This window comes from Fibroporia radiculosa, assembly GCF_000313525.1.
Source record: "Fibroporia radiculosa TFFH 294 genomic supercontigs, scaffold26232, whole genome shotgun sequence".
Taxonomy (NCBI): Eukaryota; Fungi; Basidiomycota; class Agaricomycetes; order Polyporales; family Fibroporiaceae; genus Fibroporia; species Fibroporia radiculosa.
Genome location: NW_012133036.1, coordinates 1,398 through 16,052, shown reverse-complemented (window position 1 = coordinate 16,052; position 14,655 = coordinate 1,398). Strand labels below are relative to the sequence as shown.

The window sequence follows — 14,655 nt, the reverse complement described above, 5'->3', positions numbered from 1 at the left end:
CGCTCGACCGGCCGTACAGCGCATTCGCCATCGCCTACCACTTTGCCTTCGCCCCCGAGGCCCGCGCCGCCGCCCTCCGCTCCCTCCGCCGCCCCTTCCCGCCCTCCACGTCCGGCCGTCCCGCAGGCCTCGACTCCGTCCCCTCCGCCGCCGTGTACGACCTCTTCGTCTACCGCAGCGACGCCGCCGTCGCCGCCCGCGCCTTCGTCTCCGACCACAACGCCATGTGGCGCCGCTACTCCCTGCAGTACGACTTCTGCCCCGGCTGCCGCGCGCCCGACCAGACCCGTCCGCTCTCCAACGCCGGCAAGGTGGCCCCGAAGCAGGCCACCAACGTCAAGAAGGTCGTCGCCCTCGACATGTCCGCATACGCGCGCACCCTCGTCCGCCTCGTCGACACCCTCCCCCCCGCCGACCCCACGATCGACGACGAGCTGTGGGACAACACTTTGCTCCTCCTCGACGCCCGCGACTACCCCTGCATGGCCTGTCGCAGGAACGCCCTGATGCTCTTGCGCCAGTTCCACAAGCATGTCATGCAGCAGCTGCAGGACGCCGTCGCCGCGGTACGCCCGCTGATTTTTCTTTTCCTTCTTCCTTCCGGTACTCACCTCCCGTCCCAGGTCGAACTCAAACTCGCCTTTTAGGTCTTGGTTTTGCGTCAAGGTTCATTTGATCGCTCCATCGGCGATCATCATTCGGTGTTTTCACTGGGGGCTTAACGCCGTCAACTTTAATGCCACTTTATTCGTTGATCCCGTAGACGGACAGATCGACAGACTAATTTATTAGTGCTATCACTGCTCTAATTTCGCTTTGAGGGGATATTCTTCATAGCCATAACGACGCTCTTTTTCTTAAAAATTTGACACATCTCATGTATGACTGCCGCATCACGCAATTTGGGGACGGTATCCGAGGGACCATACATTGTGCTTGTTCGAGTGTTGTCCCATGCTGTCATCAGTATCTTACAAACGGGTTCGATGTTTTGGCTTCTATCTGTCCGTTCTACAACTTCCCCGCGTCCCCCGTCGATCCCCAACCCTTCTCTCCTTCACTCCCAAATGTCTCTGCAAACGCGCCGCCAATCTCGCCGAGCATGTCTTGCGTCACAACACCTGCCAATAAATCCATTAATCTTACATTCGCATAGCCCACGCAGCCTCGCAAGGGGCAGATGGCGCGACGATCGAGGGTGAACCATAATGTTGACGCACCTCGCCCCTCTTTCAAGAATGCTCTCCGTGAGGCCGTGCGAGTCACCATCGAGCCCGCGACGGCCGCCAGGAGGGGGATGCGCGACGCTGGCAGCGAGTTGTCTCCGTATGCGCCGCCCTCGTAGCACTTGCCCCATGCGAGGACCGCGCCCACGGTCCCGCTGAGGATGTCCCCCTGCCCGCCGCAGCGCTTCAGTCCGCCCGGGACGTCCACGCTGAGCTGTTCTTCCGTAGATGCGGTTCCAGAGAGCTACAGCAGGCCGGTTATTCCGGGTCGAGAGAGAGGACAGCGTCCGAAAGACGTACCGCGCTCCCCGTGTCCGTCGCAATGATGTCTTCGGTGCCCTTCTGGAGGATGGTGATCCCGCCGAGCGCGCGGGAGATCCTCATGGCGCGCTCGTTGGCGGGCGCCGCGGGGTCGATGTTCTGCAGACGTCAAAAATCACAGAGGCCTCAGCACGCGTGCGCCGGCGCCATGCGCGGAGGAGGAGGAGGAGGAGGGGGGGCACTGACGACGCTCTCGCACAGACGCTTGAACTCGACTACGTTCGGGGTGAGCACGGCCTTGCGGTACCCGCGCACGAGGCCGGGGTCGCGGCCGACCAGCCAGAGCGCGTCCGCGTCGAGGACGACGTACATGTCCTGCAGGGGCCGGGCCCGTCAGTGTCAGCGCCCACACGCCGCACGGACCGCGCGCACCTGCTCCTTGGCGAGGGACAGCGCGAGCTGCGCGAACGCCTGCATGTAGTCCTCGCGCCCGAGGCCGGGGCCGATGACGAGCACGTGGAGACGCTCCAGCAGCGACGCGAGGGCGGGGCGGAGGTCGGCCGGGGACCTGGCGGGGCGTGAGCATGGGGAGTGGGGGAGCCGGGCGGGGACTCACTGGTCTTCGCGGAGGATGGGGTGCACGATGAGGTCGGGGGAGTAGGACTTGATCGCGCCGGCGGCGGTGGGGGAGCAGATGACGTGCGAGAGGTCGGCGCCGATGCGCAGCGCGGACATGGACGCGAAGAAGGGCGCGCCGGTGTAGCTGCGGGCAGTGAGCGGGCGGGACGGCGGGCGGCGGGGCGGGCGTACTCGAGGGCTCCGCCGAGGACACCGACGCGGCCGGACTGGCCCTTGTGGAGGGTGCCGTTGAGAGGCGGGATGAGCTGCTTGATCTGCTCGAGGACTTTGCGCGGGACTGGCATTGCAGATGGCTGTTTGTGTGCAGACGTTGGAGGGATATGTCGTCGTGGGATAAGCAGGAGGGAGAGCGGTCACTCGCTCTGCGTCATGCTCCCGCAAACGGGTTAGGGTCACAACGTCATGTCCTGTCACAGAGTGACGTGACACGTTACCCCTGTATGTCACGACTGGGCTGCTCCCAGTCTCAATATTGAATCCGTGTTGCTGAGTCTCTCATGTTCGCTGCGTCTCTTGTTCTGACAAAAGTGCGCCAATCATACCGCATCTGTTGATAATTCTGCGCTTTCCCAGCAGATGTGAGGGCATTGACTGGAAATATGAATAAATACCGAGGGCCTTGCGAACGTTTACTTGCATGGACGGCCGAATAGAACGCGGATATAGTAAGACAGCTCGATATCATGGTGAGTGCAGCCTTGATTCCTGTTTACTCTCAGGCTTCAGCCTATGGCTGTGGTTCAACGTTCTCAGGTATTCGGTCCGATCTTGTCAGTTTGTTCCCGGATGATTCACGGACTGTGTAGTAGGGAACAATACGACGCTTAGGTTTGACAGACATCTTTCGCCATTGGCCCCACTTCGCAAAACACGAGGCGACAAGCATCTGTCATATCGAGGACGACAAATTACAATGTAAAATCACAACACGAGGCGACAAGCATCCATCATACCGAGGACGACAATTGCTCTAGACTTGCGCGTGGTAATGGACCACATTCTCATGTTGGGTTGTATCCAGATCGGGGACACACCCCTCACGAGGTCATCGGGTCCTTTTCCTGGTCAAATTGCGAGCGCTCTATCTATTGCAGGATGGTATGTGGGTTTGGTACAAGTACCTACCACAGGGCACAATCTCTTCCGCCTCTAACCACCACGTCTCCCCATAAAGGGACAGATATCTGGTATCGTCTCACCAGAGATTGAGTTCCTCAGGTCGGTCTCCTTATACCCCCGTTACTTCCCCTCCAAGCATGACATTCCGTCCTGTAACTGCACACGAAACAATGGCAATGGAGAGAGCCACAAACCATCCCTTCACCCGCCCCACCGCAGACGTTACAGTCACGTCCGCCGACTCTGTGAACTTCCGTGTCCATATGGCTATACTTTCCGAGGCATCGCCCGTCTTTGCCAAGATGTTTAGCCAACCCCACAAATTGGCGAAAACCGCACATCCAGCATTTTCCGTCGCAGAGGACAGTGCTACACTCGAAGCTCTGTTTCGACTTTGCTATCCCATTCGCGATCCTACACTCGGCACGCTTCGGGAGGTCTGCGCTACACTCATCGCCGCGCTCAAATACCAGATGGCCGAGGCGGTAGAAGTGCTCCGCGCGAGATTCGTGTCATTAGCGCCTAGCGATCCGCTATGGGCGTACACTGCCGCGTGTCATCTTGCGCTCGAGGACGCCGCCCGCGCTGCAGCAGTTGAAATCTGCAATCAAGGCTTGTGGGACGCAGCCCTACGACCCTGCAGCAGCCCTGATTTTCGGCAGTACTCGGCGAGTGCCGTCCTGCGCCTGATGGTCTTTTGTCTGAAGACTGGAAAGAAGAAAGAAGGGTTTACGTTCTTGCGTCCCAAGAGACATCGTTCGCCGGATACGGGAAACAGGGGAATAGCTCGCAACGCCATCCAAAAGGCGCCTTATCCGTTCGATACAGATTCGGCGGACTTGATTTTGCGTAGCTCGGATCGAGTCGACTTCCACGTGCACAAAGCCATCATAGACATGGCTTCTTCACTCATCTCGAGGATGGCGTCCTATTCCGGATTCGCGCAGAACTGGGGCACTGCTCCGGGTCGACAGGAAGCATGGGCGGACGATCTTCCGGTCGTACATCTCGGCGAGTCGGGCGATACGCTCGCCGCCCTCTTGCACATCTACTATCCGGCCAGGACGCGCTCCCCACGAACGTGGAGGACGTCCTCTCCGCGCTCACCGCCGCGAGGAAATATGGGATGGCCAAAGCCACAGACCTCCTCGCAGCGCAACTGCTATCGCTCCCCATCGTGCCCCTGCACGCGTTCCTCATCGCGTGCCGGCTCAACATGCGCGCCCACGCGCTCAAGGCGGCCCGGCGCACGCTCAGCCAGAAAGAAGCGTTCCTCCTCATATACCACCCCGAGATGGAAGATGCGCCCGCGGAGACCTACCAGCGTCTGCGCCTTTTCTACACCGGCGCCGGCGCGCAGCTCGACGAGTTCCTCTGCGCGTATGTCGCCCCTCCCGAAGCGCTGCGCGCGCGCCTTTGGCGGGCGTGTCTTTCTCCCCGCGGTCGGATCCGCGCGCCGCCGCGATCGCTGATGCTGGACGACTGGCCGGCGAGACAGGCGGAGATGTCGGTGGCCTGCTGGTTCAGCGCGTACGTGGAGGAGCTCCTGTGGAAGCTCCGCGAGGGCATGCCGCCGCTGGGTGCCGCAAAGGCGCCGTCGGTGCTGCATGGTGCGATGGCGGCAGCTGCTGAGAGAGGTGCGTGTAGCGCATGTCGGGGCTCAGGAGGGCTCGCGCTGATGATGGAGTTTGCCGAGTTTCTGTCTGGGGAGATTACGGTTGTCATTGATCGGGTGAGTCCTGTGCCCTTCGTCGGCGGCTGAACTCATTTCATGCTCAGTACACGCAAGGATATGATTGGGGGGCAATATTTGGTGACCTTGCGAACGTTTGATTCGTCCGACATCCATTGACTCCTGCCTAGTGAGTGACCATCTGTATGTTGTTCTGTCGCTATGTATCGTAGGGTACCTGAGATATATATTTTATGTTTCTATTTATCCTTTGCGTTGTATCATGCCGTTGATTCTACAAAGAAGTTGCCAAGCATCATCAGATGCAGCGACTAGCCCAAAGATGCGAATCATTTGCAAACTGGACATAATATGACAAAAGTGCTCACAGAGTCCAAGTAAACGCAAATACAGGAAGAAATACATGCACCGTTTCGCCGCCTGCCAAGTAGTAAAAGCTTGAAGTATACATGCATTTTGAGACCAGAATAGTGCATTCTGTTGCTCTAATGTTCTATCGCTGAAGGCATGACAGAAGATACACTATGATTGGGATTTAGGTTTGACTAGAGCTAGAAGACGGTCGCAACTATGCGGACCCATGGTGTTCTTAAGCACATCAACAACCGTGAGCGGGTGAGCAAATATCCTCTACTTCCTCTATCAGAGCTGCCTAAATAGGTTCGCAATCATAGGGTTGTGCTACCTGCGTTATAACGAGCTGATCGACAACTCCCTGGAGTCCCTGCGAGAGCACGCCAACAGAGTCCGGATGGACATGAAACTCCGCACACGTAAGAGCAGCATCGTGCACCTTGCGAGCGCATAGTACTGATAAAATTATAGGCAGTGCGTCATAGAGGCCCGGGATGTCCTCATTTTCATATACAGTGAGATGGCTCAAAGAGGGACAGACAGAAAAATGACCGTGTGTGCTTCCCATGGGGATGACATGCCCGACAGCTTCAAATATGCCCGCTCCGTCGCTGGACCAATTCTGGAGACAAAGCGACATCAAGGATGGCACCAACCCGAGGATATTCAACCAGTCTCTGTCGGAGAGGATGAGGCGAGATCCCGTGATAGTCAAGCTCCGCAAGGTAGGGAACGAGACAACATCTCCGATGTGGGCCAAGTATATGGAATCACGGGGGTCATCGACTGACCTTGAGGACCATTCCCATTGCACTGCAAAATTTGCCTTGCTCGACGAGATTGTGATCCGATAGTCTATCAAGGAAAGCATGTCTAGAGTGGCGTCATTCACACTGTGAATGATATCACACAGGGCATCACAACCGTCAGTATAACGAATGTAGGACGAGGATATCATATGATCCACGAAGGCCAGTCCGATCCTGGTCGTCGTTGGAAATGCCATTTGGGTCAGTATTTCTGCCACTGGTCCATGGTGACCGAAAAGAGTCAGCTGGGTGAGCTGAGGAAGATCGACTACAGAAGTATCTGTCGCCGGGGCCAGGATACGTGTATGATTCGATAGGCCAAACGTCAAAATGCGCAAATCCGGGCAACGCCGCAGCATCCGCTTGAGATCGTTCATCGAGCTGAGTCGCTGGTTCTTCAGTACAATCTCGGTCAATCCTGCGTAAAACATCCAAGGAACCGAGATATCGAGCATTTGTACTGAGCGAAGGGACGGCGTGCCGTTGGCGAACAGGGAGGGGATATCACAGAGACGCGTTGAAGTACTGTAGATTCTTGCGGATAACGAAATAGTCTTCATTCTCCCAGCTGCGCAATTGGTAAATGGGGCCAAAACTTCCACCATCTTTCCAGGACTCATTCCTTCAACACTGAAGGATGAAATCCGCACGCTATGAAGTGAAACCATGGAAGTCAAGCAGACGAATGATTCTATCCCGGAGGTCGTCACCCGCCCTTCGATGCGGACAGTCAAATCTATGTCCCGCGACCGCTTGAGGAACAATTCCAGCAGAGGTCTACGGGTACGCCTAGTGAGCACTATCTCCTTCCAAAGACTCGGAGCAGAAAAGGCTACGTGTCTCCATTGGCGGCACACAGCGGTGATCGAGAACCACGTAGTGCCCTCGCGGAATGCATGACAGCTGTCGAGTGGGGACCGAAAGGAGCTCGCAACAAGGAGAGAAAATATGTCGTAGATGATGTCTTCATTCAGCCGATGTATGGCGGCCATGGCACAGACAAGGTCCGAATACCACCTAGAAATGTCCTAGGTTCATCATACTAGAACTACATTAAGATAGACATGCGATAGAACGTACCTACCCTCAAGTTTCGCGTTGCAGAGCGATCAAACCGAACGGGCTACACCTTCAGTAAACAGATGGTCGATGAACCTAGAAAGTAGGATCTTCACCTTGTCAAGAATCCTAGGTCGTGCGCTCTGTGACGAGCAATTGTCATAAACCTAAGATCGTCTTGCTATCGCCCAATACAGAAGACTCTTGAAACTTGAAGCCTAGGTTGGGTTTAGCTGTCGACTGATTGCGAGGTGGTCTCTAGCTTGAAGAATAGACAAACGGATCGTGGTCAAGACAGTGTTGAGGCTGAGGCGGTGTGTTGAAAACTTCAGTGTGATTGACGAACGACTGTACTGAATGATATGGGGACGAATCCATTTCGTAATCATGTACAATCAAGTAGAAGTTGTAATCATCATCTTTTGTTGACAGTTGCAGCATCTCTTGATACCCTTCTTTCTGAGACAGAACAATGAGCGACGATGGTAGAAATTGAGTTGAGACGGGTCATGATACACTCTAGCACCGTAGCAAACGCAATCAATCAAGAGCATTCATTAGAGAATACAAGCTCACAGCAGACTTGGGCCAGATTCTCATTCCCACAATGATAACAATAGCAAACTCAAAGCCCCACATTCAGATGTATCCTCAATCAGCATTCTATTCGAAGTCAACAGACATACGATATCAATAGTGCATACGACGGATCTATGATTAGGAACTCGGAAAGGCCATGATCATACTGCCAGCGGTTACCTTCCAGCTGAGACGATGAAAGCAGATAAAACAATGTGATAGTACAGGTATGTGATTATGCGAGCCGACCATGTCGTAAGTGAGAAATGCAAATGGGCAGACGAGAACAAGGGAGCAAGAGATTTCATGCCTTGGCCTTGCGACCATACTTGCGCCTGTACTTGGCGTCGATGCCCTCGAGATAATAGCCACCCGGCCAGATGTTATCCAGCGAGCCCTCCGGTGTATACGACCCCGCATTGTGGTTTTTCTCGCGAAGCTGCATCACCAAGCCAATCAGCTTATGAACAAGTAACGTTGAAGATACACTTACTTGAAGCGCGTCCACGTATTGCTGGCATGGGACAACCTCCATACTCGAGAGACGACTGATGAGATCCATCTTCTCCCTAATCGAGGTCGTGTCGCCCTTGACGCGGATCGTGTAGAAGCTACTCGCCAGACCACTGCCAAACGCAAACATGCTGATACGCTTGCCACGGAGCTCAGTAGGCTCAATACTAGCAAGGAGTGATGCAAGGCCACCGTACAGCGACGCAGTGTACATGTTGCCACAACGACGTGCACAGCGCATGGAATGTTCGACAGTCGACTCGAATTCCTTCTTCGCAACACTCATGAACGTTTTCTCGAGGGTCTTGTCAGTCAAGGACTCCTTGTACGGTTGAGCAAGAATAGCCTCAGGGTTAGGAACAGAGGCATATTTGGGAGATGTGGGGTTCGCCATGAAATCGTTGTAGACCTATCGCAAGGAACTATGAATAGGCAGATACTCGATAATTCATAGGACGACATACGAGACGAGCGTGGGCCTTCTGAACCATCTTGCCATACGGGCTGTGGAACACAGGATAGTCGACGTCTTCAAGTGAAAACGCCGCAAGCGATGACGCATCACCGTTGCCACTCAGGCTCGCAACCTTCTTCGCTCTAGCGTGTTTTCTGCGGAAAGCCGAATAAGCCGCATCAATGGCGGAGACGTAGGTTGTAATGGAAAGTGGGCCATCGACCTCTGGATACTCGGAGTCTAACTTGGGCTTGTAGAAGTCGTATGTATTCACCATGTGAGTTCCATGGATAGCTGTATTAATGAAAATTAGCCATGTGAATGAAACGCCGGTGGGAAGATCAAACGGCAACTAAGAAACAAATCAGGTAGCAATACTCACGTTCGAAAACGAGCGGAGCGTTAGGTCCGATCAGCATCGCACAAGCGCCAGCACCTCCGGTGGGTCGGCCACTGCCTTCGGCGTAGATTGCAATGTCACCGCCGACGACAATAGCGTTCCTACCATCCCAGGAAGACGACTCAACCCAGTTGATAGAGTTGAAGAGAGCCGCAGTGGACCCATAGCAGGCGTTTTTGGAATCGACACCCTCAATGTCTGTATTGCCCGCCTCAGCAAAGAGATCCATGAGAACGGTCTTAGTGGCCTTCGACTTGTCGATGATAGTTTCCGTGCCGACATCAATACGACCAATAGACTTGGGATCAATGTCATACTTCTCAAGCAAGTTGGCAACGGCTGTGGTATAACACTGTCAGACGACCATTTTGAAACGAAAGTTCAACACCACATACCAGTTAGCGCAAACGTGTTGATATCTTCACGATCATCACAGCATGCCATGAACTTTTGGCCAAGGCCAATGGTGTATTTGCCCTTCGCCACGCCATCGAACTCCTCCAGCTCATCCTCAGAAATACACTGGTGTGATAGAGGTTAGGGTAGTGTCCAGGAGTCCAACTACAGTCGACTCACCCTCTGGGGGAAGTACATCTCCATAGCGAGGATACCAACATCTTTGGGACGCGGCGGTGCCTCAATGTCATCACGGACAACAGTAGAGCCGTTCAAGGGGATAGTCATGGTTGTGAGTACGGGGGGGGGTGAATAGGAACAGCAGGCTGGAGCAAAGGAGGGCGTTGGAGAAGGAGAGAAGGAGATATCAGCAAATATATAGAAAATCAGAGATGAGACGAGGAACCATAAATTCTTTTTCGCGAGTAGCGGTGGTACGACCGCTTGCAGCATGTCTCGTCTTGCGCATCCTGATTGGCTATCGCCTGTCTGATATATGCGGGGCGCTTAGAATAGACTAGTCCCATCAGTTCACTGCAAGTGTCCTCCACTGTCAGGATATCCGCTCACCTGCGTTTGCAAAGTCCCGTTTCATCCTAGTCGTCTCGTCATCGTTCAACGACCTGTGCTCACCACTGTTTCTCGAGGCGCTGCTGCCGGCGGCGAGGAGCTACTTGTCACGCGCTCGTCGAGAGCGCCGGCGTAGTGTCTCGCCTGGTCTCCGAGCGGAATGCACTCAAACGGCAGGGTGTCCATTCTTGTACTCTGCCGTCCATGCTGCTGCGTGTCCTGGAACCTGGATTGCTTCCCGTATCGTCTTCACCTTCTCTGCAACTGTTGTAAGTACACTGATCCCTATCTTTGACTGCTGACAATGTGAATGGACGATAGGCGCGGCACTACCCAAGTCCGACTGCCGCAGTACGAGCGACAGCTCAGAACATTTGTTGTCGGCTTTGCACACAGCAGGGCCTGGACTACCATTTACAGCGTTTTGGTTTCTGACTGCCTCGACTGTCGAGCAGTGATATTCTCTCACTGAAGGCTTCGGTGACCTAGGCACGGGAATAAGCCGTTCTGGTGTCAAGGCCTCCACCAGTCGCGGCTTCTACACGGTATCAATATCCGAAGGAAAATCTACCAGACATCGGTATCCGGGTTCACCTTATCTGCATATTGTACCAGCGGTTCACATACACGATCGCAGTATCAAGTCGTACGATCTCCAGTTGGTGTGTCCGTTATCGGTCGGCATTAAGTATTTAGTGGTCTCCACGCGCGTTATTATCTTCCCTAACGTCAACCGTGAGCTTCTATTATCTCTTGTGTTTTTTGACGCTAAGCAATTTGCCGACGGCGTTTCCTGACACGATACGCGCTGCAAATTCATGCTCATGACAGCGTGCTCCTCAAATTCAATGAGCTTCTCACAGGTATATTTGTACATCTTCTGCCACTGACAAAGTGTAATGTGCTTGCTAAGAAATATGTTTACTTCGTGCCCACTATGTCGCCTCTGGCTCTCTGTCGAATGAAATTGCGGCTCTTATTGGTTTCACCCACTGAATGAATCTTGCAGCCGTTCGTTATGCAATGCACTAGTAGATTCAACAGAATCTGTGGCAGGTCTGGAGTCGAGTGACCAGACCCTGATGATCTCTGATACATGGAAGGGAGGTTTAACAGCCGACACAGTTCTGGTAATCCGACACGCAAATGCCACACACTATCGATGAGTTGAACGCAAAACTGCGTTCCGAGTTACATCGCGCATCAGCACAAGGTGGTCATGCGTTGAATCTCGAGTGATATGCTGTGAGGCAGCGTGCGTGCGTAGGGGATACAGTGTCCGGGGCGACGTGGTATAGGTGCATATAAGTGGGGCATACGGCTGGAGGAGGATTGGAAATTGCAGCGCATATTATACTACTTGCTTACGCTACTGAGTGTAGTAGCCATCAAATCAAGTCAAGTTGAACCTGCCTGAATGGTATAGAGAATGCGATAGTCTTGACCAGAAAGAACCACTCGAGATGTGGCCACATCTACCTTTTTTACCGAAAGTCGTATAGTCTGAGGCCGGAATAATGTCGTGATGCAAGCTGGTCGCAAATCCAGTGGCAGATGCGTCTGAAAGCCGGAAAGAGGAACTCAAGTTAATCCGATCAGCCAGAATGAAACAGATTATGTAGACTGATCCTAGAACGTTATCATTTACCATTCATTAAGTCGTTTTAAATATTAAATATGTCTAATGACGCATGCTCGGCCCCGCGATGCCGTCACGACTTGTCCTCAGGCTGCAGTCGAACCCTTAGCCTCCGCAGAACTACACTAGAGACTCTCTATAACTCCTCTTATTTGAACCTACTCGAGCGGAAATTTTGATACACCTCATTCCGGTCTGGCTGCCACTTATTTTCTATCCAGCATTCTACACCTGGAGGTCTCGCAAGTCTCATGGAATCAGCATCTTCGGAGGAGGTCGATGTTCGTAACTCGCTAGAAGATCTGCAAATTGGCGAGGGGACCCAGAACTTTCCGGCCACAACCTCGGAATCAAATCCATGGCTTGAATCATCTGGGCTTGATGCGTCTATAACAGACAGCGAGTCTGTGCACAGCCGAGAATTACATACGCCTGATCCTGCATCGCTGGATTCGTCAACTACGATGGGCCTCGCGGCTGAAACTGAAGAAAGCGGGGTACGTCCAAGTCGTGAGATCTTGTTAGAATTCGATCCTCTCGCGACTCCTGAGGAAAGCGCTGCGCGCGAGGCATGGGCTGAATCTGAGGCACATCCGCCTCCTGCAAATGGCCCTAGCCAGATAGAATCTACAGATGTTCTAACGGAGACTGCTCAAAATGCGGCCCAGGATCCTCAGCCGCTGCTACCTAATCGGCCATCGTCTCCAGCTCTCGCCTTCCCTTCGCTTGCGGCACTTGCGCGTACTTTCTCCATCCCGTTGGGAAATCGTAATCAGCGGCCTCGTTCACTTGACATAGCCGCATCTGTTCCCTCGCCCGCCACTCTATCATCTTTTGCCCACCAACAATCCGCCCCGCCGACACGAACGACGATGGAGAACGCCTCAAATGAGAGCACGCCCGGCAGTGGAAGTGGGCGAAGTACTCCAGGCATCAAGGATGGAGGAAGGGATACAGATCGCGAAAGCCCCCCATTTGACTTCCAAAGATTTTTGGACCAAATGAAGACACGGAGTGCGGAGCCCGTAGCGAAGTACCTCCGGTCGTATGTTAGTGCCATTGTCTGTCTTCATTACGTTGCTCACAGGGGCTTCTTCTCGGCTCTTCCTTTTTCAGGTTCTTGAGCAATTTTGCCAAAAGGACGTTCACTGTGGCTGATCAGGTCAAATTAATCAACGACTTTCTGAGTGTGAGTTATCCATACTATATGCAGCAGATTCCCCGCACCAACCCTTCTGTCTCAGTTTATTTCTGAGCGTATGCGTGAAACAGACATCTGGCGTAATGCCTCCGACGCGGAATTCGACAATGCGATGGAAGGAATGGAGAAGCTGGTAATGAACAGGCTATACGACTTGTATGTTCCATTATTTGTGACGTTCCGTTCGTCATCAATAATAGTTGGGCTGCACAGTGCATTTACACCGCAGGCAGCACGTATGGTTCCGCCGCGACCGGTTACAGTAGATGATCTCGAGAGAGATCGTGTACTATCTCAGCGCATCGCACTCTTCCGTTGGATCGAGCCTAAACACTTGGATGTACCCGAAGGCGAAGGCAGCGAGGGATTCATGATGTTTGCTCAACAAGGTTTGTGAAATAGTCATCGCCGCAAAACTCCTTGTGGTTTTCCTGTTACTCCTATTGGATAATCCTGACAGGCATCATTCAGAACTACTCAAAATCAACCACTACAAGGCTCCGCGCGATAAATTGATCTGTGTACTCAATTGTTGCAAGGTTATCTTTGGTCCGCCCTCTGCTATATACCCTACGCGTTGGTATTTATCCGGTTATCTCTGCAATAGGATTGATACGTCATTTACGCAAAGAAGAGGGCGCCGACACATTCGTGCCTATCCTGATTTATGTCGTTCTGAAGGCAAATCCGCCCCATCTGTTGTCCAACGTCGAGTGAGAAGTTTCTTACGTTATGATGATCAACTCACTTAATGTAATTGAGACAGGTTCATCAATCGCTTCCGTAATCCGTCTAAATTGCAGAGTGAGGCAGGTTACTACTTGTCCAGTCTTGTAAGCAAATATGACGATCTTTTACGAACGCATCTGATATTGGCATTTCGCAGATGGGAGCAGTTTCCTTCGTAGAAACCTTGGACCATACTTCTCTGTCCAACATCACACAGGAGGAATTTGAGAGGTCTGCTACTTCAAACAGTACTGATTGGTGCATGCACTCACTGGTAATGATACAGCAACGTCGAAGAAGTCATCCAATCGCTACCGAGTAGTGAATCTGAGACGCCTGAATCAACAACACCCCCGCTAGCCGCATCTCATCCCACATTGTCTTCTTCCTTACAATCACCGCACTCAGGAGAAGAGTCAGCGCAACCCCTGGCGTTGCCAACACCTGCCCAAGCGTTTGGTGAAGATGCGCGCCGGTTCCTTCAGAAAACTGGCGACACAATATCCAAGCCGCTCAGTGCCATCAGTCGAATATTCAACGAGGTCCTAGACAATGCCGAAGAGTCGTTTTCATCAATCCCTTCGCCTTTCACGCCAAATGAGCCACGCAATCGGCAAGAATATCAATATCAGCTGGAACAAGACCACCAACTTGCGCGTGCTTTGAGCTTGGATATTCCACAGACACCGATCGGAGTGGGAGAGGGTGATCAGCACGCAGGCCGGCCTAGCGCGTTGTTACAGACGCCATACAAACCCCGTGTTCGACGGGTGCCTTCGCCTCTATCATCCGCTCGCTCAGCTTCTGGCTCGTTCCAGTTTGGATCGCCCGGCGGGGAAGACACACCGACTGGACATCGTGGGACGAGCTCTGGACCATACACAAACCAGGCCCTTGCAATGGGAGCAGCTCAGAGCGTTGCTTCAACGGTTCACTCGAGGCCTGGCTCTCGGGACCTCCGTCCACAGTCGGCACATGTATCGCGAACACCCACGCCAAATCTCGACTTGGCTG

The 14,655-nt window shown here is 53.4% G+C and overlaps 4 protein-coding genes across 4 annotated transcripts; 1 reads left to right on the top strand and 3 right to left on the bottom strand.

Moving 5' to 3' along the window:
• Window positions 1-1,011: 1,011 nt before the first annotated feature.
• FIBRA_09311 (uncharacterized protein) lies at window positions 1,012-2,410 on the bottom strand (the record flags this gene model as incomplete). Its single annotated transcript, XM_012321625.1, has 6 exons — window positions 1,012-1,470; window positions 1,527-1,646; window positions 1,734-1,862; window positions 1,920-2,055; window positions 2,104-2,250; window positions 2,298-2,410. 6 exons carry the CDS (start codon window positions 2,408-2,410, stop codon window positions 1,012-1,014), a joined length of 1,104 nt encoding a protein of 367 aa, XP_012177015.1.
• A 1,005-nt stretch (window positions 2,411-3,415) lies between these two features.
• Window positions 3,416-5,078, top strand: FIBRA_09310 (uncharacterized protein; the record flags this gene model as incomplete). The annotated part of the gene is made up of 3 exons (XM_012321624.1): window positions 3,416-4,246; window positions 4,309-4,977; window positions 5,025-5,078. 3 exons carry the CDS (start codon window positions 3,416-3,418, stop codon window positions 5,076-5,078), a joined length of 1,554 nt encoding a protein of 517 aa, XP_012177014.1.
• A 512-nt stretch (window positions 5,079-5,590) lies between these two features.
• On the bottom strand, window positions 5,591-7,093 carry FIBRA_09309 (uncharacterized protein; the record flags this gene model as incomplete). The annotated part of the gene is made up of 1 exon (XM_012321623.1): window positions 5,591-7,093. The coding sequence occupies one exon, from the start codon at window positions 7,091-7,093 to the stop codon at window positions 5,591-5,593; it is 1,503 nt and encodes a 500-aa protein (XP_012177013.1).
• A 950-nt stretch (window positions 7,094-8,043) lies between these two features.
• FIBRA_09308 (uncharacterized protein) lies at window positions 8,044-9,790 on the bottom strand (the record flags this gene model as incomplete). The annotated part of the gene is made up of 6 exons (XM_012321622.1): window positions 8,044-8,178; window positions 8,233-8,661; window positions 8,717-9,000; window positions 9,089-9,445; window positions 9,502-9,628; window positions 9,683-9,790. 6 exons carry the CDS (start codon window positions 9,788-9,790, stop codon window positions 8,044-8,046), a joined length of 1,440 nt encoding a protein of 479 aa, XP_012177012.1.
• Window positions 9,791-14,655: the final 4,865 nt, after the last annotated feature.